The sequence below is a fragment of the Strigops habroptila genome, chromosome 6, assembly GCF_004027225.2.
Source record: "Strigops habroptila isolate Jane chromosome 6, bStrHab1.2.pri, whole genome shotgun sequence".
NCBI lineage: Eukaryota > Metazoa > Chordata > Aves > Psittaciformes > Psittacidae > Strigops > Strigops habroptila.
The window spans coordinates 38,849,109-38,871,317 of NC_044282.2; the positions used below are offsets into that span (position 1 = coordinate 38,849,109).

At 38.1% G+C, this 22,209-nt stretch overlaps 1 protein-coding gene across 1 annotated transcript in view; it reads right to left on the reverse strand.

The window, feature by feature from the left end:
- The window catches only part of AGPAT5 (1-acylglycerol-3-phosphate O-acyltransferase 5), a 57,924-nt gene that overhangs the window by 15,850 nt on the left and 19,865 nt on the right, over positions 1-22,209 (reverse strand). The window contains exons 4-6 of the mRNA XM_030490843.1: positions 20,765-20,854; positions 13,114-13,204; positions 2,257-2,418 (exon numbers count right to left, since the gene is read on the reverse strand). Of these exons, the coding sequence (XP_030346703.1) occupies positions 2,257-2,418; positions 13,114-13,204; positions 20,765-20,854 (343 nt within the window). The remainder of the gene's footprint in view (positions 1-2,256; positions 2,419-13,113; positions 13,205-20,764; positions 20,855-22,209) is intronic.

A 22,209-nucleotide genomic window follows, 5' to 3' on the forward strand; every position in this document is an offset into this window, starting at 1 on the left:
ACACACAAAAGTGACATTTTATAACTCATTTTAGTACTGTATAAGAGCAATAATGCTAAAAAATGTCAAATGCATAACAATGTGTAATTTAATTCTTGTTGTATTATATTCCCAAACAGACAGTTGGATTTCTGCATAACAAATGGTGAAATGATCTTCACCTCTTAGAACAGAAATTGTTTTTCTTCTACTTTGTGTCTGGAGAGCCTAAAAGAATGACAATTATGTCCCACACTGTAATTTAAAAAGGGTCCCTAATCTACATAATTTATATTACATGGAATACATGTGACTGCCACGATAGCATGGAATGCCCTAGATGGATATTTCATTTATCTACTCGGTAATGGGTAACCGGTAATGGTTGGCTGCACTTCATTCTGTGTTACTGCTTTTATTTTTACCCAAGGCTGAGACAGTAATTACCCCAGCCCTAACAATAAGGGTGTCTGAAAGAGATGCCTGGACTGACTGCTGTGGAGTCTCCAAAAGGCTGGTTGTGGAGTATCCACCCCAACCATCTGATTACCACTTGACACCGGAAACAAGAAACAGCCAACAGGGAAATTCAGTTTATTGGTTCTCTTTCCATAATTATATCATGTTTGCACTTCATGCAAACTGGAAGATTCAATAGGTGAAAAGGTCTTACCAGGAATTTGAACATTTGCCATCTTATCATTAGGTAATGACATTTTAATAGTTTAATTAACCATCAGGCAGTGAAAAGTCCAGCATGAGAATGGTTGAAATTGCCTAATAATTAAGTCATGAAACAAGATATGCTGCAGGGAAGGGGAAACAATCCTATTTGTTTTGATAGGGATCTTGAAAAGGGTTGGGTGACAGGACAAGAGGGAGGTTGCCTAGTCTTCAAAGGAGTCTTTAAGAGGGTCATAAGGTATTTAAGAAACCCTAACATTAAAAACTTTAATAAAATCTGTAAAATCAAGTTCAAAAGAAAATGAGAAATAAAACCTGTTAAATCATAAAAGGCACTTGTGATATTTAGCAATAAAAAATGCCTATTGGGAACAAAACATACTTAAAACCATCTTAAGACCTTACAGTACAACACAAGTGGTGAGTTAATACAGTGTTAACAGTTTTGTTGCTCACCTATCCAGAAGAATTTTAAATAAGGTGAAAATGTAAAAATAGACAATTACAGAACTTCTAAGCAACTAGGACCTGAAAGAGTTCATGTGAACTCTACACCACGTCAAGAAGTTACATGTGCTAATGAAGTGACATTGCAACAGCCGCACTCTGTACTATTTTTAACAGCCGTAGGAACAAGTCCCAGGATACTGGGCCAGCCAGGGAGTGGGGAGTTAGTTAAGAAGTTCCCTGCAGGTCCCTCAGCCAACACTGATCCCTTGCCCCAAAGTATCTGAACAGGTCTGTGGAACTACTGTGGCTTTTTTTCCCCACTTGGTATCAGTAATGCAAGAGACTCAGAAATACCACTTTGAGACAACAAGTAACAGACAGTCATGCCTGAGTAACACATCAACTATAAATGGAAAGAAAGATGATGTCTAGCCCTCCAGTGACAGTGCAGGTAAATTAATTATTTAAAAAAAAAAAAAAAAAAAAAAAAAAAAGAAAAGAAGAAAAATAAATCCACCACCAAGCATAATTAAAAACCAGCTAACCTTGAAGCTCTCTGCCCTAGAGTTCCCCACAATAGAAACCCCATAACTTATTTTCTAGTTACTTGATTACTCAAGGAACATATACTAATTTCCCTCGTTCTCTTAAGGGGCTGTATGCTAACTTGCACAAAATGCTGTTAAGTGTTTGTAAAGTTACTAGGTATGTGTAATGTTACTAGGTATGTGTACTGTTACTACAGTATTTTCCCTTTAAAATACATGCATTTCAGCAATTGGATCACATGTACACATATGTAGCACAGCAGAGGCAAAGAGAGAGAGTTTACGATGATGCCAAATCCTAGTGGTAGAAGAAATATGAAGGTACATGGCACCTGCTGCCTATGGTCCCAAGTTCATTTTAACTCCAAAGAGCACTTGTATGAAGAATTTGACTACGGAAATATTCTCTGCATGGAAGAGGGAAGGGAAGGGCAGGAATGTCACAGGTAACTACTGTAAAGCTTAGTCATTGATGAACACTGCCCTATCAAGGTATGGTAAGATGACTGAAGCACTGTGGAGATTATCTTCACAGCATTATAAAGTACCTGAAGTTGGTTCTGTGTATTAACAAACATATGGCTGCAGCACTCACCTGTCATAGATGGCGCCAGTTTTCTTTGCCCTTTGTGGTCCACAGTACCTTCATAAGCTACAGTCACATCATACACTGCATCCAGATAGTCTTTCATCGTGTCAACGGCTACATGAGTTGCTTTCACGCGTGGTGTTAGCACATGCTTTAGTATAGCAAGTCCTAGAGGGGGAAAAAAATCAATTAATTATAGTGACAGTAAATTGGACTACATTCACAAAAGGAACATCATGAGAAGGAACTTCAGCACTCAACTCAAAATCACAGAGGGTTTATTTTTAATCTCAATTCTCAGTTGAGAGAGAGAGTGTGCATGTGTGGACACTGCATATGCTCTACTGAGCATATGTACAAGACAAAACAGAAATCCTAAAGGATATTAATGACAAAAAGGCTGCTCAACAGAAGAGTCCTTTTTACAGCCCCTCCTCTAGAAGCAGTGATGGTTCATAAGCCTATGTGGCTCATAAGCATAAGTGCTCATGAGAGTACTTCTCTCTCCTGTTTATGTTTGTCCATCTGAGGCAAAAAAAAAAAAAAAAAAAGGGGGGGGGAGGGGAAGGGGGGAAAGTTAACCCAGAAATCCTAAATGCACAGGACATCACCTCCTGAAATTCTGTACCAAAACCAGCGTTGGTAAGTGAGGAGTGAGCACAGATAATTTTAAGCACACTTAATGCCCATCCAGCATTTTACTTCCAAAGGACAAACCAATTTTGTCAACATACTGAATCCTAACACTGCCCTACAAGAACAAAGAAGCAGTTGTCTTGAACTACATGTGCTTAAACAGGATGCTACATTTCTCCAAAGCTACCATGCTATCAGAAATTTCATTGTGTTTTCTTATTTTTTACTATAGATTCTAGCTTGCAATGACTTGTTGCTACAGAAAACATTCCATTTTATCCTTGCAGTTGTTTCCCTTTTCTGCCCACTTGTTCCTGCTGCTGACCTTGTACTGCTCTGGCACCTCCCTCCCACCAGCTGATTCAACTCACCACCCCAGTGGAAAACTAAGGCGGGAGGAGAAAATACAGCACTGAGAACCAACAGCAAGGAAGAAATCTCTGTTTTTCTGTGAATGGCCTTTTACAATTGACTTGGCTAGTAACAAATCCATAGCCACAGAAATCAACTGTTGTCTTTAACCATCCAGGCCAAGACACAGAGATTGGTACATCAAGAACACAAGAACGTTAGGTCTAACAGCACTCCGCAAGTCTTAACAACAGTATTTCATATCCATGTTTGCTTCAGCTGACCACTTCCACTCAGAGCATACTTAAGAACATTCAAATACACTGGGCTCAAAAGTACAAACTTTATCCTATTTCCAGAATTTTAATATACAATGACTTTCAAAATGAAAACAAAAAAAAACCAAAACCCAAACCTTTTCATGATCTGAACACAGCTCTTCCACGCTTTCTTGAAAGTGCTTCCAGAAAAAAAAGCATATTACACAAAAATTTTCACTATTTTACTGTAAGATGAGTATCTTTCTCAAAGAGAAGTATCAGAATAAAATGCCAATTATTCCTTTCTAGCCTTATTTTTCATTGGCTTACTCTTCAGCCCATTTTTAAAGAATCATCCACTAGTGCTAGTGATTCCTGTTAAATGAAACAGAAGTTTTTCCAAACCAAAGTAGTGTGGTATTGCTCTTGATCTCTCTCTGCCTGCAAAATCAATTCAAAAGATATTATGTTATGTCCTGATTTTGTACTGAACGTCTCTCCCTTGTTGGGCAAAGCATACTTCGATCTAAAGTTATGAAAATGTCTACTGAACACTGTAAGATAATGCTAGTTTCTAAACCGCTCTAACATGCTTAAGAGTTGAAAATTTCAGTATAAATGATTATCTTGATTTCTTAACATTTGCTAAGAATCACCTTGTTTGAACACAGAGATAAAAAGTTATTTACTAGCACTCCTTCTGAAGTCATTGTTCTAAGCTTCACCAGCAACAGCGATAACTGTCTATGTAAAATGTTATACGGATTATATAAATATTTTGAAGCATAACATGGTGGTAGTATTTTCTTAGCTTGTGAACTGTTACATCAAACAGCTAATTATGTTATGTTTCCAAATGTTTACTCTGTAAATGAAGCACTGAATATTCTAGTCTGGTGTCAACTATGATGTTAGTGTGGACATTACACTCAACACAACTCTTGTTGAGCCAAATTCCCAAACATCTTCTAAAAACACTGTCATTCCTTTCCTGCGCAACTCATCTTCCCCTTAACCAAACTGTTACCGTGGAGAAGAAAAAGGGAAAACAGGCTTCAGTGAGAACTGAATCCTCTAGATTAATTAATTTAGGTATTTAAGACTATTCTGTGCTGACTTTTTTGAATCCATGGGCAATTTTGATGATTAAGATGGCCAGTGACAATCTGTGAAGTGGAACTGTAGAATAAGCCCCTCTTACTCCACGTGCTACCAGTGAACTCTTGAACGTTTAAGTACAAAATGAATATGCATCTAATTAAAATCAATAAATTCCATAATCCGTTATTCAGAAACACTCCAGTGCATGACAAATATGCAGCAACACCAGGAGTTCAGCACATCCTTTTAAATACTCTGTTTTATAAAAACATTAACCACACATTCTTGCAATTACTTGATGATCTTTGCTAAAATCAACATAACAGAATATAAACCCAAGTAGTTACAGTATAGTTACCTTGGCAAGCTGCCTGCATCCAATTCACAAAACACACTGTGCTTAAACTGCTTTTAATGTTGTGCAATACTAAGTTAGAACTCTCTGTCAAAGTATTTGAGGTCATGAGATTTTATTTTAAATGCCAAAGAAAACGAACTAGATGTCTAATAATGCAATACTCTTACCTTAAATGCTATAGCTTTGCTCTTGTTAGCTAACTTTCAAATGATAAACACATTTAAAAAATATGAAAATAATGTGAAAATCTGAAGAAATACAATGAGCAATGGTACTTCAAATATTATCTGTTTACCAGACTACAGTAAGATGCTGAATTACTTCAGAAAGTCTGCAAGAAAACTGAACAAAATAAAGTAAGGTTTTAATTTGGGATGTACAAAGGCCCAAATCATTAACATCTATAGAACTAAACACAAAAGTACAAAAAACACCAAACAAAACATAATTTATCTAACCTCTCAGGGTGAAGTTACATATATAATAGCTGAGTACAACTCGATGGAGAAGATTGCTCTCTCTCTTTCCTTTATGCAGGCCAAAAACTCAAAGAACTGTTCAGTGCAGGCAGGCCATCTACATTTTCAGACTTGGACTCCACTGGTCATATTTGTACCCCTGATGTGCACACACCACATTTTAAAATGAAAACAATAAAAAAAAAAAAAAAAAATCTCTAAATGAAGAATATCCTATGTGTATTATATTAGCATTACCACATTTCATCAACAGAAGTTATGCGCTCACTGAAAGTGGATGTCAGAATTAGTTTGAGACTTTTTCCCCCACTATACATACAACCATTTACCATGTTACTCGACAGTAATAAAAGAACAGAAAGCAGGGTAAAACCCAATTAATTTCAAGAGGGTTTTTTTTTTTGGTATGTGTATGTGTGGGTACTAGCAGTATTAGACTGAAAGCTTTGCAGTTACATGGGGTATCCCAAGTACTCATCCAGCACTGAGTTCCCACCAGCCTTCTGGAATGCCTCCAGTGATCAAAGCCTTACTTATTAAGAACACGATCAGACTTATAAAATGACATATGGTGGGAGAGCTAATCCATTTGTATGCTATTATTCCATCGATTTACATTAATAGGATTCAGCTCATGACAGTATTAAAAAATTGCATGCTCTCAGAAAGTGTTTTCTGTTACCATGAACTGAAGTACCAGAAATGCAAGTAACCCCCTCAAGAAGACTATGACCATCCCACAGCAAAACATGGGAGACACCGCACTTGAGTACCCTTTCTTCTGTGATGGGTATCTACATAAATACAAGGTTTTCATAAACTTCATTTCCTAAGGATGACTCTTAATAATAGAAATCCCTTCTTCATCCTAACGGTACTTCTCTCAAATGCTACTCAGTGTCTATACCCCACTCTTCTCTAAAATTATATTCTCCTTTGCACATCTCACTGTGCACTTTTACATCAAGCCTGCTTATATGAAAGTATGTGGAAAAAATATAACCAAAAGCTATTTTCTGTAGAGACAGTTCCAAACAACATCTATGGATATTAAATACATCAGATTCCTTCAAAATACAATCTAAAACCAATGCCAAGATCTGGAAGGGAAGCATTTTCGATTAGCTTAGTTGAAATACCCCTTTTTTACATGACCTGTAAAAGCAATTTCGAGATAAGCATATCCTGCATGTACAAACATCTTAGCAGAAAGCATGATACTAGTCAAGATAAACTTAGCATTAAAAAACATTTACATTTGCAACTTTTCTGCATAAAAACAAGGGAGATAATAAATGAGTACCTGAAATGTTTGCTTGGTTTAATGACCTTTGTTAGAAATCAAACATTAATACAAAATTCCATGAATGCCTTTCACCAGGGAAGATTGTTTTGTCTTCATTCAGCAAAAGCAAGCCAAGTTAAATTTAACAAGCTTCCTACCCGGTTCTCGTTGACTTTTCAGAGTTAGTAACATTAGGAGTAGGATGGCTTTGGGTTATTCCTATTTATTTTCACATTTTTAAAATGCCATTTATTAACATTTGGATGAAATTAATATTCTGCTAAACCTAAGAAATTCGTGGTTGTTTGGAACATTAGAACAAAAGAAGATTCCAAGTAACCTTAGAACAAAAGAAGAAGAAACATTATAGACGTCTAACTACTAGGAAATTATCAGAAATCTACACATATATATTTTGGGATCATATAAAACGGAACGGATTTTATACCAGAAGCTGGTACAAAAAGTTATAACAATGTATTTTGTGGGTCTTATAGAAATTTTGTTCTATAGTCCATTACCATCAAAAAGAACCAGCCTTAAAAGAATTATAGTTTGAAATAAATACATAAAATAATAATTATCACTTCTAACATTATGACATGACTAGAGTTAAATCCCTATGATAATATGAGTGCCACCTACAAATTATAATTCCCTGGACTCAGCAACTCAAGCCCACTGACTAGTGTGGAAGAATTGCTGTACTTCTAAATGCCTAAACTACTAGATCAGAGCCTAAAAGGAGTCACCCATACTGGGAATTACGTTAGCTGACTACTCCCACACAATGGAAAACTACAATGAATTCTAAGATAAGATTACTGACTCTATACATAAATATCAGAAATTAGAAGGCAAAGGCTCAGGAGACAAGGCGCAAAACACATTCCATCATCTTCTTAGATCTCTGAGACAGTAGAGGGTGAGATATTTAATTTCATTATGAGAATCTTACAAGATATCCCATTGAAAACATGAGTCCCCAGCCAGACAAAACCACAAAAGGAGTGCACCTGTCCTGGTAGCAATTGCTGAAATATCTCACACAAACACTTTTCATCAGGAGAAGATAACTAGATGTATCAGGTTCAAATCCAGCTACATGGCACATATCCCCATTGGTTTAGAAGTGGGGGTTGCATTTGCCTCCAAGAGAAATGAGAAAACCTGACACGTCTTCACCTGATATTCTCTGCACACACTGCTTTTGTCATTTTCTGTGGCTGTGAAACCCCAGCAAATATTGCTATTTTGACCAACAAAGACAAATACCAGACTAATTTTCTGAACTCCACAGAATTTACCTTGTACTATGAATAACCCCTGCATTAATCCTTTCACAAATAACCAAACGACTTAGTTTCAGACAGGTAATTTTTGCTGGTGTTTTTGAACCTCAGGGAGTGCATTTTTCCTTTCCCAATGCAACCTAACAAATGTATTCTGAGTTAAAATGTTCTATCCTGGGTTAGAATCTGATCTGATTGGAGTTTTCTGCCACTTGTAAAACATGTAGGATGAGTAATCTTCAGTTTCTGAGGGTACTAGCATTACCCTTAGATGACAACATTCTCAGTTCATCACCATAAAATTAGTATTCCTGGAAGCAATACTGGAAGGAAGCAACTTTCTGTATCTCACTGAATAGAACTGTGGACAGAACTTACAATAGAGTTCAAATTAATTAGAGTGGAGTTTTAATGTCTCAAATGTATCAGTGCTGAAGACTGATACATATGTGCCAGTATCCAACAGGAAAACTATGAATATTAATGCCCTAATTTTATCACTTTTTACTTGTAGATGGTTTTGGCATTCTGTGGTTTCAATAGACAAAAATCTGGCAGTACATTCAACTTGAAATTGGCAAGGCAGTTAATGAAAAATTTGAAAGACCAGGCCATGGATTTATTTTTTTACTGTATTATACCATTTACTTCTTTCTAAAAATAGTAAAAAAGTACATGGCCCTACTCCTTCTCTGGAAGTTTCTCTGTGCTTTATAGCCTTCAGTCTGAAATTATTCATACCCAGATCTATTGGATCTACCCTGTGTGTTTGATTTGCCTCTGCTTTAGAAAGAGGAAAACCACCTGCTCTTGCTACGAGTCAAGATTTTATGTAGAATGCAAGTCTTATGGCAGAACAAACTGTAACATGAAGTATTATCAGTATTTAAAGAAGTTGCCTGTCTTTCAAGGATGACCTCAATCACCTTTAATTTCTTTTGCTGTGTGATATCCTTCCATCCTTCCATCCTACTCCTCGACAGATTATCAGTGAAGAAAGACGTAATAGTTGAAACCAGCAAAATGTCAAAATATTCTTTTGGATGTCAACCTAAGCTTTTCTTTTTTTTTTATTTTTTTTATTTCTTTTTGTTGAACTGGTCCTAGAACCAGCTGTAAAGAGGCAGTTACTGTGTCCAAAACTGATGTTTACTTAAAAAGAACATCAAGACATGAGTTGCAGCTCTTCAGCTGGTCACTCTAAGACCAGGTAATTAAGTTCAGCCCAATAATTCTGCTTCAACCAATGAACCTTCTCTAGAAGAGAATCCAGCCCATGGAGAGTAAAAGTACACACAAACTCCACAAAACCGTCTCATACTTCCTCTCTGCAAAACTACTATAACATATAAGCACACTTCTGTCAAAAACGTATTTCAGACAGCATGATAAAAATGAGCTATGCTTGTGCTCTAGGAGTAGTTTTATTATCTTTGGGTATAACATCTCCGATCCTAAGATCAAGTCGAAATTTAATTCTTCTTAAAAGAAGCAAAAAAATCCCCTACATGTCTGGAAAGCCAACACTGACACACTGTGCTTTGTAACAAATATACTAAGATGAGAAGACTAAATTATCAGACTTCTTTATAACCATGTGAGGAATGAAGTGCACATTTTAAACTGCAAGTTACAGTACGTCCACATTCTTCTGACTGGCAGAACTACTGGGCATTACGATCTTTCCTAAAACTGTAAGAAATAAGACGCCTCCAAGATCTTGCAGACAAGCAAGCACTTGTGTGTTTTTAGTTCAGCTCAGCAGTATCACATAACAGCCCTTGCACTCTTACAAGGAGCATGGCCAGCACTCAGTCTACATACAACCAACTGGTGAAGTGTTTGGTCATGATTCCCATGTTGCAGCCCTAGCACGCGTCCAGCAGTCAGGACTGTGGTGGCACTGGGTCTGTTGGGTGGAAGCCACAAGCCAGGGCCAGCAGTGTTGTAGAGCGGGACCCTCGGGACTCATCATCATCTACTGCTGGCGGCCATGCAGAGTTTCCTGTCCTCGCAGCTCCGCTGATGTACTGCCATATGCCTTGTGGCTCTTAGCTGTCAGAGTAGTTTGGTTACGCAGCTTTCAGTGTCAGCCACCCCTGCTTCTCAGCGTGCTTTTACGAGGGATGCTCTAAGTCAACTGAATCATAGAATATCAGCCTCTGCATGAACACGCAGGGAAGCAGGGTCCCATGTACACTGCTTCCCATTCTCTCCATACAAAATGTTGAGGAGAGACCAGAAGAATTCAGCAGTGGGGAAAAGCAGATCAAGAGGATTCTGCACTAGAATTGGAGATGCTTCTTGTTTAACATGTATTTGTCTTGAGAGTTTTTAAGAGGAATAACTCTTACAAAATAAAAGCAGTCTGATACTGGGAGAAAAAAAAACCCAAACACTAGAAGAAATGAATAGGTGCTCTGAAAGCACAAAAGCAGTGTTTTACTGTTTTGCAGGTTGTAGAGATATAGTTAAGAAGTTTATTTAAACAGTAATGACAAGAGCCCTTTCTTTTCCCTGAAAAAGGAGGAGAGGGGGAAAACCCCCCACCAAATACCCCCTCTAAACTCTCAAAGAACCGCCAACCTAAATGAAACATTTGACTTTCATTTCTGACAGGAAACTGAAGCAATGAATAAATACATTATGACTTAAGCTCTCCTGCTCACACACGCAAACAAATTCCATTCTTCCCAAGGAGAAGAAAAGCATATATCCTTTTGGACAAGAGCTAACAATACTTAATAGCTTGATGATATCAACAGGCTGATTCATAGACTTGTGAATTCATTTCAGTGTGTCACAGAAATGAATTTACCAGACCTATTTGTTATTCTTTGTTTATCTTCAGAGTGAATTATTTAACTTTTGGTCAACAGGAAAAAACAAAACCAGGAAACGTGTTCATTGAACTGTTGGACTTAAAAGTTTACATGTATTGTGCATATGATGTGAGAAAAAATGAAAAGGCTTGGGATCCTTATATTTTTTGCAAGTCTTTCCAAAGTTGAAGTAATTCCATCTGTGGTTACAGAGACACTGCCAACAATCAAAGCAACTATAGAAAAAAGTGCAACCAAGGAAGAGTGAAACTGGAAAGTGAGAGAGGAACAAAACCAAAAAGCCATGGTAGTATTAACACTAATTGAAAATGAAGTGATGGAAGACTTTTAAGGCACAACAATCTCTATGCAAAATATTCTTTATATCAAGTAACAACTGTCCATCATATTAAGCCACTGTCCATCATATTAAGCCACTGTCCATCATATTCGAAAAATCCTGGCAGTCAGGTGAAGTTCCCGATGACTGGAAGAAGGGTAATATAATCCCCATTTTCAAGAAGGGGAAGGTGGAAGACCTGGGGAACTACAGACCAGTCAGCCTCACCTCTGTGCCTGGCAAAATCTTGGAACAGTTTCTCCTGGAAAACATGCTAAGGCACATGAAAAACAACGAGGTGGTTGGTGACAGCCAACATGGCTTCACTAAGGGGAAATCCTGCCTGACCAATTTGGTGGCCTTCTATGATGGAGCCACGGAACTGATGGACAGCGGCAGAGCAGTCGATGTCATCTACCTGGACTTGTGCAAAGCATTCGACACTGTCCCACATGACATCCTTGTCTCTAAATTGGAGAGACATCAATTTGATAGATGGACCACTCGGTGGATAAAAAAGTGGCTCGATGGCCGCACGCAAAGAGTTGTGGTAAATGGCTCGATGTCCAGTTGGAAACCTGTAACGAGTGGTGTCCCTCAGGGATCGGTGTTGGGACCGGTCCTGTTCAACATCTTTGTCGGTGACATGGACAGCGGGATTGAGTGCGCCCTCAGCAAGTTTGCCGATGACACCAAGCTGTGTGGTTCGGTTGATACGCTGAAGGGAAGGGATGCCATCCAGAGGGACCTTGACACGCTTGTGAGGTGGGCCAATGCCAACCTTATGAAGTTTAACCAAGGCAAGTGCAAGGTCCTGCATCTGGGTCGGGGCAACCCCAGGCACTGCTACAGACTGGGCAGAGAAGAGATTCAAAGCAGCCCTGCAGAAAAGGACTTGGGGGTGTTGGTTGACGAGAAGCTTAACATGAGCCGGCAGTGTGCGCTTGCAGCCCAGAAAGCCAACCGTATCCTGGGCTGCATCAAAAGAAGCGTGACCAGCAGGTCGAAGGAGGTGATCCTGCCCCTCTACTCTGCTCTTGTGAGACCTCACTTGGAGTACTGCGTACAGTTCTGGTGTCCTCAACATAAAAAGGACATGGAGCTGTTGGAGCAAGTCCAGAGGAGGGCCACGAGGATGATAAGAGGGCTGGAGCACCTCCCGTATGAAGACAGGCTGAGAAAGTTGGGGCTGTTCAGCCTGGAGAAGAGAAGGCTGCGTGGAGACCTCATAGCAGCCTTCCAGTATCTGAAGGGGGTCTACAAGGATGCTGGGGAGGGACTCTTCCTTAGGGACTGTAGTGGTAGGACAAGGGGTAATGGGTTCAAACTTCAACAGAGGAAGTTTAGATTAGATATAAGGAAGAAGTTCTTTACAGTGAGGGTGGTGAAGCACTGGAATGGGTTGCCCAGGGAGGTTGTGGATGCTCCATCCCTGGCGGTGTTCAAGGCCAGGTTGGACAGAGCCTTGAGCCACATGGTTTAGGGCAAGGTGTCCCTGCCCATGGCAGGGGGGTTGGAACTAGATGATCTTAAGGTCCTTTCCAACCCTTACGATTCTATGATTCTATGATTCTATAATTGTTATGTCACCTTAGATAGAACAGTGCCCTGACTCAGTGTGGGTAGTTCTTATGTCCCTGAAGGGGCAAGAAAAGAAGTGTCCATAAATACACACATATAGACAGAAACTAAAGAGAGCTTTCATGAGAATTAATAGTCTTGCACAACGTGAAATGCATGAAATGTCTGCATATACGCTACTCTCATCTTACTCTGTGGTAAGAGAAACATTGATTTATGCTATTCTAACCCTTAAGATTCAATCAGGCAGACTTAATGGTCCACTTAAGGTAAGATCATCTTCATATTATATAACAATTTTATATAACATATGTTAACACTGTAACAAAAGAATGATTTAAAAACTTTTTTTGCTTACCTTCCTTTTCAGCAAATGATTGACTATCTGCAATGACTTTTGGTATTTCTGGATTGTAACGAGTCCCCTCTGGAAAAATCACTAAATACATCTGCAGGATTAAAAAGAAACAAGACAGACAAGTTCTTGTAATAAATGTAAGCCAATTCCTTGCACAGAAATTATCATCACTTGATAGGTCCATATTGCAGTTAGTTCACACCACTGATTACCATAAGGATCCAAAGAAAATCAGAATACTTGAGCTACAATTTCTTAGCTCTAAGAAACTGTTCAAGGTTCAAAACAATTTTCTTTGAATGTACACCACAGAAAGTTGCCCAGGTGATTTAGGAAGGGAGATAGAATGCATTAACAAAAGTGAGCAAGTCAGGATCAGCTGATATCAACAGGACTATCTATTTAGTCAAGTGGGGTAAGAGGAGATTTTGAAAAGACAGTCAAATATGTCACAATGACCTGAATTATTATTTTTTTTAATACCTATCTTGCATCTAGTCTTTCCTTATACTGAAATATAAATCTAATTCCATTCATAATCAGAAATACTATTAATTGAAATTATGACAGATCAGCTACCTTATGTGCCTTTATGCATCTCACTGTGTTATATCTTAAATATATTATGAACTTAAACTCAAGGTTTAGCATAATTTGAACTTCAAAGTCACATTCCTCTAAACACACGTCTGCAAGGTTAGACTTTCCTAATAAATTAGTGTGCTTATCTAGTCAGCAACAACTGCCTATGGGTTCTCAAATCATTATACAGGTAAAGGTGGCCTAAACATTTGCATATCCAAGTGTAAAATTATGTACCCAAATAGAAGAAGTCAAATGCGATTAATTTTCAATTTGCTTTCAAAACAGAGTGGAGGTTTCCATCTCTCTTTTTGTGTGCGTGTGTCTTGCATAACCTCCTATTGTGGATGCAAAAAAGCACTTAAGCACTGAAAAATTTGTACTGGGGGCTCATCTGCAGAAGAAAAGGCTATGGCCACAAACGATAACTAGCATGGAGTTGAACATGACACGTTAACAGTAAAATCATGCCTACTGTGCCTAGACTAACTATCTTCACAGAAATGTGTCTCAAGAAATATTTTAAAGAAAAAGAGGTAGTGGATTTACAAAACAGTCCAAGAAAGATTTTCAGTGTACAGGAAGACACCGACAAGCATGAGTGCACATCATGAAAAGATGCAAAGTTAAGTAAAAACTCAGAAAGAGACACACAGGAGTATAACTTTGTGCTTCTGGCCCACAAAATATCAGAATGTGCTGGTATCTGCACTCAACGACTGCAGACAGCTGGAGAAAAGACTGAATGCAGAAGGATAGGACTCAGCAAGAGAAATCTCCAGAATCATCCCATGAGGAAAGTTGAAGGATGCGTTAAAATGCAGAGGAGGGAAGAAATTTAGGAATTGTGCTAATCATTGAAGCCAGGAGGAGATCAAGAAAGAGGAGAAATGGCTGCAGAGCCTAGAACCTGGCAGGGAAACAAACCAAACCAAACCCAACCCAAACAAAAAAACCAATGACAAAACCAGTGTCAGTAAAGAGAGCTCGAGGAAAGGCTGTACTTGCCATAGCATGTCTAGCAAGGAGGAGAGCTGGCAGACTGCAGAGGCAGGTTTAGTCCAAGAATGTTCAAGAACCAGTGGAAACCCAAGATGTATATAGATTGGTGGGGAAAGACCAAAAGAGAATGTGTTTAAGAGGCAAGGTGCTTACTTTTTTTATAACATGACAGTAGCATAAGCACAGGGATGAGTACAGGAATCCTTAGACCCAGCTGCAGTCCACACTTTCCCCAGTCATGTATACGTTTCATCTATGAAGTACACTGTTGAGATATTTAAGTGACTAAGTAAAACTTTTGAGAGTTAGCTGGAAAGGGCATAATACTCAAAACCAGATGCATTTTTCCCCCCCTTTTTCATAAACGGGCTTATATTCAAGTCACATAATTTAGATCCTTAAAATGGTACTTCGAGATGATGTCACCCCCCACCACTCATTAAAAACTGAATGCTCGGCTCTGAAGTGTAATACAGTGGCTGCTACAAGTAATAACTGACAGAGTAAAGAAAGTGAAGCACACAGGATAGGAATTACCATTCTTGCTGCAGAGGCCAGGACTTAAAAGCAGATAATCAGCCATCAATAGCTGATTACACAATGGAGAATAGTGTCTATTTACTCAAGTCCTACATGCGTAATACAAAGCAGGGTTGAAACTATATGTTAATTATGCTTGTAAACCTCTAGAACACAAGCAGCTGAACAGGTTTGTTGACCAGAATCTGAATATCTCTGAATTGAAAGCATACCAACAAGACAGAAAAGTTGCCTTTGCTTCAAGTTCAGCATACAGAAACCTAGTATGCAGCTCATTAGGCCTACTTTACCTGAGTAAAATTCATGAATATAAATAGATGTCTTACTTATTCTCACATAGAGTCCTGCACATGACAAAGATATTCTGCCAGTGCAATTCAGCCTCCCAAATCTGCTTGTATGACTGGCTTTTCTCCCACCATGGGCTGCAGAGGCTAAATCCTTAAGCACTATTTCCAAAGATTATAAGAACAACAAATCTCTAAGATTTTAATTACTAAATAATCCCTGAATTTAGATTAAGAACTGTTGAGTTGTAAAAGCATTTTAATTGCCTAGAAACACTAGCTGCACCTAAGGCCATTTTTTTTTTTTTACAGAATATTTCATTTAGGGCAATTAGCTTCATAAATTACGCATTTTATCACAGTGACTGCAAAATAGAGTGCTCACATTCAAGATGGCATAGAAAATTTTGCATCATCATAGTCCCTGGTTCATTGATATACAATTTTAGCCCTAGCAGAGTAGGTCCGCATGTTCAGTTACATGGCACTTTCATGCCTATTTCTGTGTAATGGGTGTGTGTCAATACACTCACCGTCTCTCGTAAATTTGAAATCTTTAAGTAGTGGATCAGGATTCATTTAGTTGAACCCTACCAATTCCTGTTGGAGCCAGAAAACCAGAAAAGAGGCAGGGGTTACACGCAGCATCCCCAGCATAGTGTCAGTGAACTTGTGCAATCCACAAATGAAATGAAATGGATGACGAGACCTGCTTTCACCCAAATAAGAACTCTATTCATTCCCTCAATGTTGTCAAGGTCTCCCAGGCAAAAAGAAATAGCAATGGCACTGAGAGGGGATGTGCTTCCAGAGGAGGGAGTAGGGCAGCCAAGGAAGTCTTTGAGATAGATCCGAGTGCCATAAAAGGAGCTGGTATGGGTGGCACAGAGGAAAGGGGTATGATGCAACAAGAGCGCCTTGATTACAGAACGAAGTCAGCCCAGATGCCATAAACATACAATGAGGAGAGGTGGTAAAGAGAAAACCTGGCTGAGGACAGCAGTTTGGAGGGTGTCTGGGGAGAGCAGCTGCCACTCTGTAGAAGAACATAGGGCGTCAAGAGGTGGTAACTACTGACTAAAGTTATCATGCATTTACTGTGCTGTTCCCGGATGGGTGACAAGGGGAAAACAATTATTTTTATTTAGAAAGTTCAAAATTATATCAAACAATGCATTTCCTTAGTTTTAATATTATTATTATTGCATCCTGTCAACTAGAGAGATTCATACATTAATCTATTTAGACCGTTGCCTAGAAGATATGCTAGATGAGAAACATTAACACTCAGCTCAATAACTGAAAAAGATCTGGTATGAGAAAGCATATCTAGTATAACTGGAATGAAATACAAAAGGTGATGTGAGGAAAGCAAGCAAGGACATACAGGATTTACAAAGAAGCTGATAAGGATTTGCAAATTAGTAACTATAAGATAAATAATTATATTAAGCCTTAAAGCAGTTGTAGTAACATATCTGTCCCCTCCAGGCTTTTACTGTTTGATTAGCACTGCTTCACATGACAAAGATTTATTCTGTAACTGAAAGAATGACAAACCACATAGTAACCATTAAAAGACTGGCTGTACTGGGTTAAATCCCACATCTCAGAATGAAGATTTTCTACTCCCAGTGCATGATGAAAAGAAATGTAAGTTACATTATCAAACCGAAGAGTTTGCTGTTCAGAAGTGTTAACTTTGTTTATAAAACAAGTAGATTGACTATATCAAGTGTGGGCTGGATATTTTGTTACATTAAGAAATATGTTTATCTTCCTATGGCGTACATCTAAACAGTATTAACACAAAAGTGTCCTTCAAACTGTGTGACAGTCTCTGGTCTCACAAGACGCAAGATTGCAATTTGTTAATAATCAGCCAGATTTGATGGAATTTTAAACAAAATCACATTGTTTCAAGTGAGTTTTGCCAACAAGAGGTCCAATAATGAACCATAGGAGTGTATACTTTAATGACGGTCTGAGAAACAAAGTAATTTCCAAAAAATAAATAAGAAAATTTATTAATTCAAGATCCCCACTAAGAGAACACAGGTGCAATAGCATTTCAGCCTAGCATCAGAGTTTCATGCATGTCTAATATTGCTGCGCTGCATCTGGGAAGAAGAATGGACCAACTGTGAACAGCAGGTCAGGAGAAGAGGCTGTTTAAGGCAGGTAGGTGAGTAGAAGTTGTAAGACAAGGTGAGCAAGAAGCATCATGCAGTCCACTGTCCATACCAAAATGAGGCACACCAGATTACTAATCTGGTTCTACTGTGAATATAAGACAGCCAAGAGGCAGCCTTATTTTTCCTGTCTGCATTTCACCTCCAACTTACTTTACAAAACCAGGGTTTGCTACACTAACGAGAATAGAAGACTGGTTCTGCCTTCCTACACGTCTTCAGTTTCTTAATGGGAACAAGGATGGCTCCAGACAGGCTGAACATTAATCATTTGGATTCTTTTGTTTAAATTGTATGTGGAGAGAAACTGTAAATAACAGTGACCCTTAATACAGATTCCCGTCCATCTCCTCTCTATTGGCTTATAATTCTTTCCTTAATGGCTGAAAGGCAAGCTTTTCTCTAACACTACATTAAAGAAAGAACTCCACCACATACGTGCAGGATGACAAAGCAGCAACAGCTGCTCACTAAACTAAGGAAAAGCCCACCCTGAGCTGTAGAATCCAGTGCATAAATTTTAATAAAAATTCCAGAGTAGTAAATTAATTATTCTCACATGAAACTGGTGAGTTCAGGGCATACTTGCTTTTTACTGATTAAAATGTCTTCATTTTAAATGTAGTATGATTGCTTGCAAATGTCACACCAAGCTGCAGAACTGCAAAGTTTCTTTATGAATAATGCAGTAAGGACACAGGTCATCACGTTCTTCTCCCAGTAGTAATTGTAGGTTAAAGAGCATTTACAGCATCTCCATTTAAATTCTCAGATAAAGTGGATTACAGAAAGTTTAGTCATCCCTCAAATGAAAACTCAATGGTCTGTGTCTTTCAGCCCAGCAGATGTAAACATTTGTCTCTGTGAATAGGCTTTTGACAGCTTTGGTTTTGTAAAACTTAAGTGTCACTCCCTATATGGTTTGACCAAAAGAGATTTAAAACAGAATGCATTTCTGCAGCAGTTACACTTCTCTTTTATGCTGCTGCCTTAGAGAATACAAGGAAAATGGCACCAACTGCCTGGTAAACACATCCAGGTTCTGTGCCCATTTCCAACACCACCAAACTTCCAGATAACCAACTGCAAACGACAAATCAACCCAAGTGGTCCCAAATTCATTTGGCATTAGCTTAGATAGGTTAGGTATAGGCTTTCAATCCACACACAACTAAGGAGGGAAAAGAAAAATGATTTCAGATAAAAAGCCTTCTGGATTTATTTCTTTCATTAATTACATGTAGACGTCCACCAAGGAAAGCAGAACCCACAGAGGATGTAACTTTAAAGGAAAGCTTTATGCTTAAATCTCCCCTTACATTCCAGTTGAGCTAAAAATAACACACTAGCCTGTCCAATCAATTTATAGCACTGCAGCAACACTGAACATTATTTCCAAAACCATGCAGAATTAGGTGAGTTTCTAGGCACATACTCCTAAGATTGTATTAAAAAACAGTCCATGTTTCTATAAAGCATGCTAATTTTATGGAGTTCAAATCAAGACTCTTGACACAATCAAAACCTTATTACAACAAACCCTTGTATTTTAGAGGGTGCAGAGGGAAGCCAGAAAGCCAGACTCAACCAGAAGCTGCCTAGAAGACCAGAAACTAGCAAGAAATCCATGGGCGTATGCAAGAAAACACCCTGCTAGGATATTTCATCCAGACTAACTGAAGTGAACTTAACCAGCACTCTGTAGGAGGGAGGAATTGCTTAGGGGGATGACTACAAATATGTTTCATATATCTTCCAATTTGTCTTTGCTTATTCCATTACACCTCAGCTTTTACAGAAAGTAGAATCTTTGCCACTGACATACAGAAAATAACTTGACACAATGCAAACTTTTCACATCCCAGGACCCTCCCTGGCACAAGTTACCACTTGCAGGCACAAGTTACAATATTCAAGGTGACCATCTTCTCCATGTGGACATCATTAGATTAGACATAGGACAGAAAAAATCTAGTTGTTATAATGTATCTCTGGCATTTGTAACTTATATGCTATAAACTGGAAACAGATGCACTTTCTTACTTTAACTACAAACAAAAATACCTGGTTCATGCTACATCTTAGTTCAAGACAAAATGAGTTTGAGCACTGTCTTAGACAGGGATGCTTTACTCATTTAAGCCTCTCAGTAAGCATAAGGCCAGTTTACTTTTTCAACACAAACATGCACAAACATAAACATACTATCTCCAAAAAAAAAAAAAAAAAAAAAAAAAAAAAAAGAAGAAAAAAAAAGAAAAAGAAAAAAGGTTTGACACACTGCATTTGGAGTGGCAACTCCTAATCCCATAATTTTAAATAAAATTAAAGTGTAACTGTTCTATATCAACGCTTGTTGAGTTAGTTTTCTTAAGTCTAGCCAGCAAGGCAGAAAACATTTTAATGCACAGCAAGTAATGGAAGTGAAACACTGTGATTCTAACCACTGAGCCACAAACCATACAGGGAGTCATGAGAAAAGTCACTTGGCACTAACAATCATTCTTCAAATAGAAAATTATCAAGAGTTCAGGGTTTCTTTGTTGTTGGCTTTGTTGTTTTTGTTTTTTTTTTCTCCTCCAGGCGTAGCAGACAGAGTTACTCAGTTCTAAGATGTCACTGCCATTAAAAATGATGGATCACTGGGATGACTAATTAAGACTTGGTAAGAATGGTTCTTGACTTTCAGAAGTCAAGAATACCAGTCTCTGACAAACATACAGTAGTCTTTTGAAACACAGGAACACTAACAGTGGTTTCTCAAAGAAGGTGTTATAGCTTATGTTCTAAGATGTAGTCCAGATCCCACCTGCCCTCTACAGACAGAACCACAAAGTTGCTGTTAATCATAAAGGACTAGTCAAATTTTCGTAAGTTTAATTAGAGGTATCACTGTAATTACAGAAAGTAACTGTAAAAACACAGAAAGAAAACAAATCCATATTACCATCTTGTAGTTTCTAGATATCAGGTATGGCTCATTTCTCCAACAAGCTTTTGCCATTAAAAAAGGCACAAGAAATGCAGAGAAGGGAGGTATAACCTTACCGGAGTCTCAGCTTTCATCTGGGCCTGCAACTTCTCTCTCATTTCTTTTTCATTGAATTTGGCACTTCTTTTTACGTAGACTCCTCCATGCTAAAAAAGGAAAATTAAAAAAAAAAAAAGTATTAAATATTTAAGTAGTTTAATGTAGAATAGTTGATAGAAGAACAAACAAGATGAGAGTGAAAAGTCACCTTTATGACTCATACTGCAAATTGCCCACAAGACATTTTCTCCTAGGATGAAAGCACCTGAAACTAATTTCAATTTGCAAGTACTTAAGTTCACAAGCATCTGCTTAAGTAAAGATCAGATCTAAAAAAAAAAAAAAAAGCATCACACACTTGAAGTGTCTATTTAAAGGTGTTAAATAATTAACTGAAACATGGCACAGGAACCAGCCCCAGCAATCTATCTATTCCCAATGACACTGACAATCAGCTTACCTTGTATATAAAGGGAAAATGGCACAACTGAAGTTACGTACAAGTACTTATAGGCCAATGTTTTTGATTTTGTATGCCCACTCTTAAATAGTGACTAATGCAAATACTAGAATTACAAGTATTGTACCTCCACATAAAAAATTTATGAATAGCACAAAAGTAACTAGCATAGGTCTTGAAAACTTCCATACACTTTTTATTAGAGAAACAAACTTTTAATAAAGACAGTACATACCGAGGTAATAATTGAATAAGTAACACAAAGACTGTAGAAGACAAAGCATATTACAGAAGTATTTTTACTGAAAACCATTATAAAAAGTTAGACCATTTCCTGGAAAAGATTAATTTTATAAGTTGTTCCACACAATTTATCAGAAAAACTTCAGTAAAAGAACTATGACGAAGCTCAAAGAAAGAGAGTTATAAAGAAATAAAATTTGCCTCATCATTTCCCTCTTCCGTCACTTTGTTTTATCTAAAGTGTAGCTAACAGGAGGACGTAAACAAACATGCTCCAAAATGAACTACTGCTACTGATGCAGTGAATTCTGGGGGCACAAAAAAAGAAAGACCAGAACTTCCAAATAACAGAATTCTGTTTCCAAGGTATGTTGTTTTAATGGGTTTTCTAACTGATTCTCTAACTTGATTATAGTTTTTTCTGCCCATCCTGACTCTTGGCATTAGGATTTGTCAGATAATTTCTGCCCATTTATGGTTTTATACACTCTTAACAGAAAGGTGACAGTAAGATTGAAACTGGTAAATGCTGAACCTTATTCAAATGGCTTATCTCAGGAAAGGATATAGTACATTGTAGAAACAGGGGTGGTGATGTGTGCATGTAGAGCTATTACTTCATTTGCATGGCATAGACAGGAATAAAGTTTGAGGACTTAGGAGGCGGCAGGCAGAAGCGGCACTTATGCAAAGTGCTTTCAGCCTTTGCATTTCATGCTGTGGAAAGATGGCTGTGCTGCTGCTTAGCTACTGGTATTT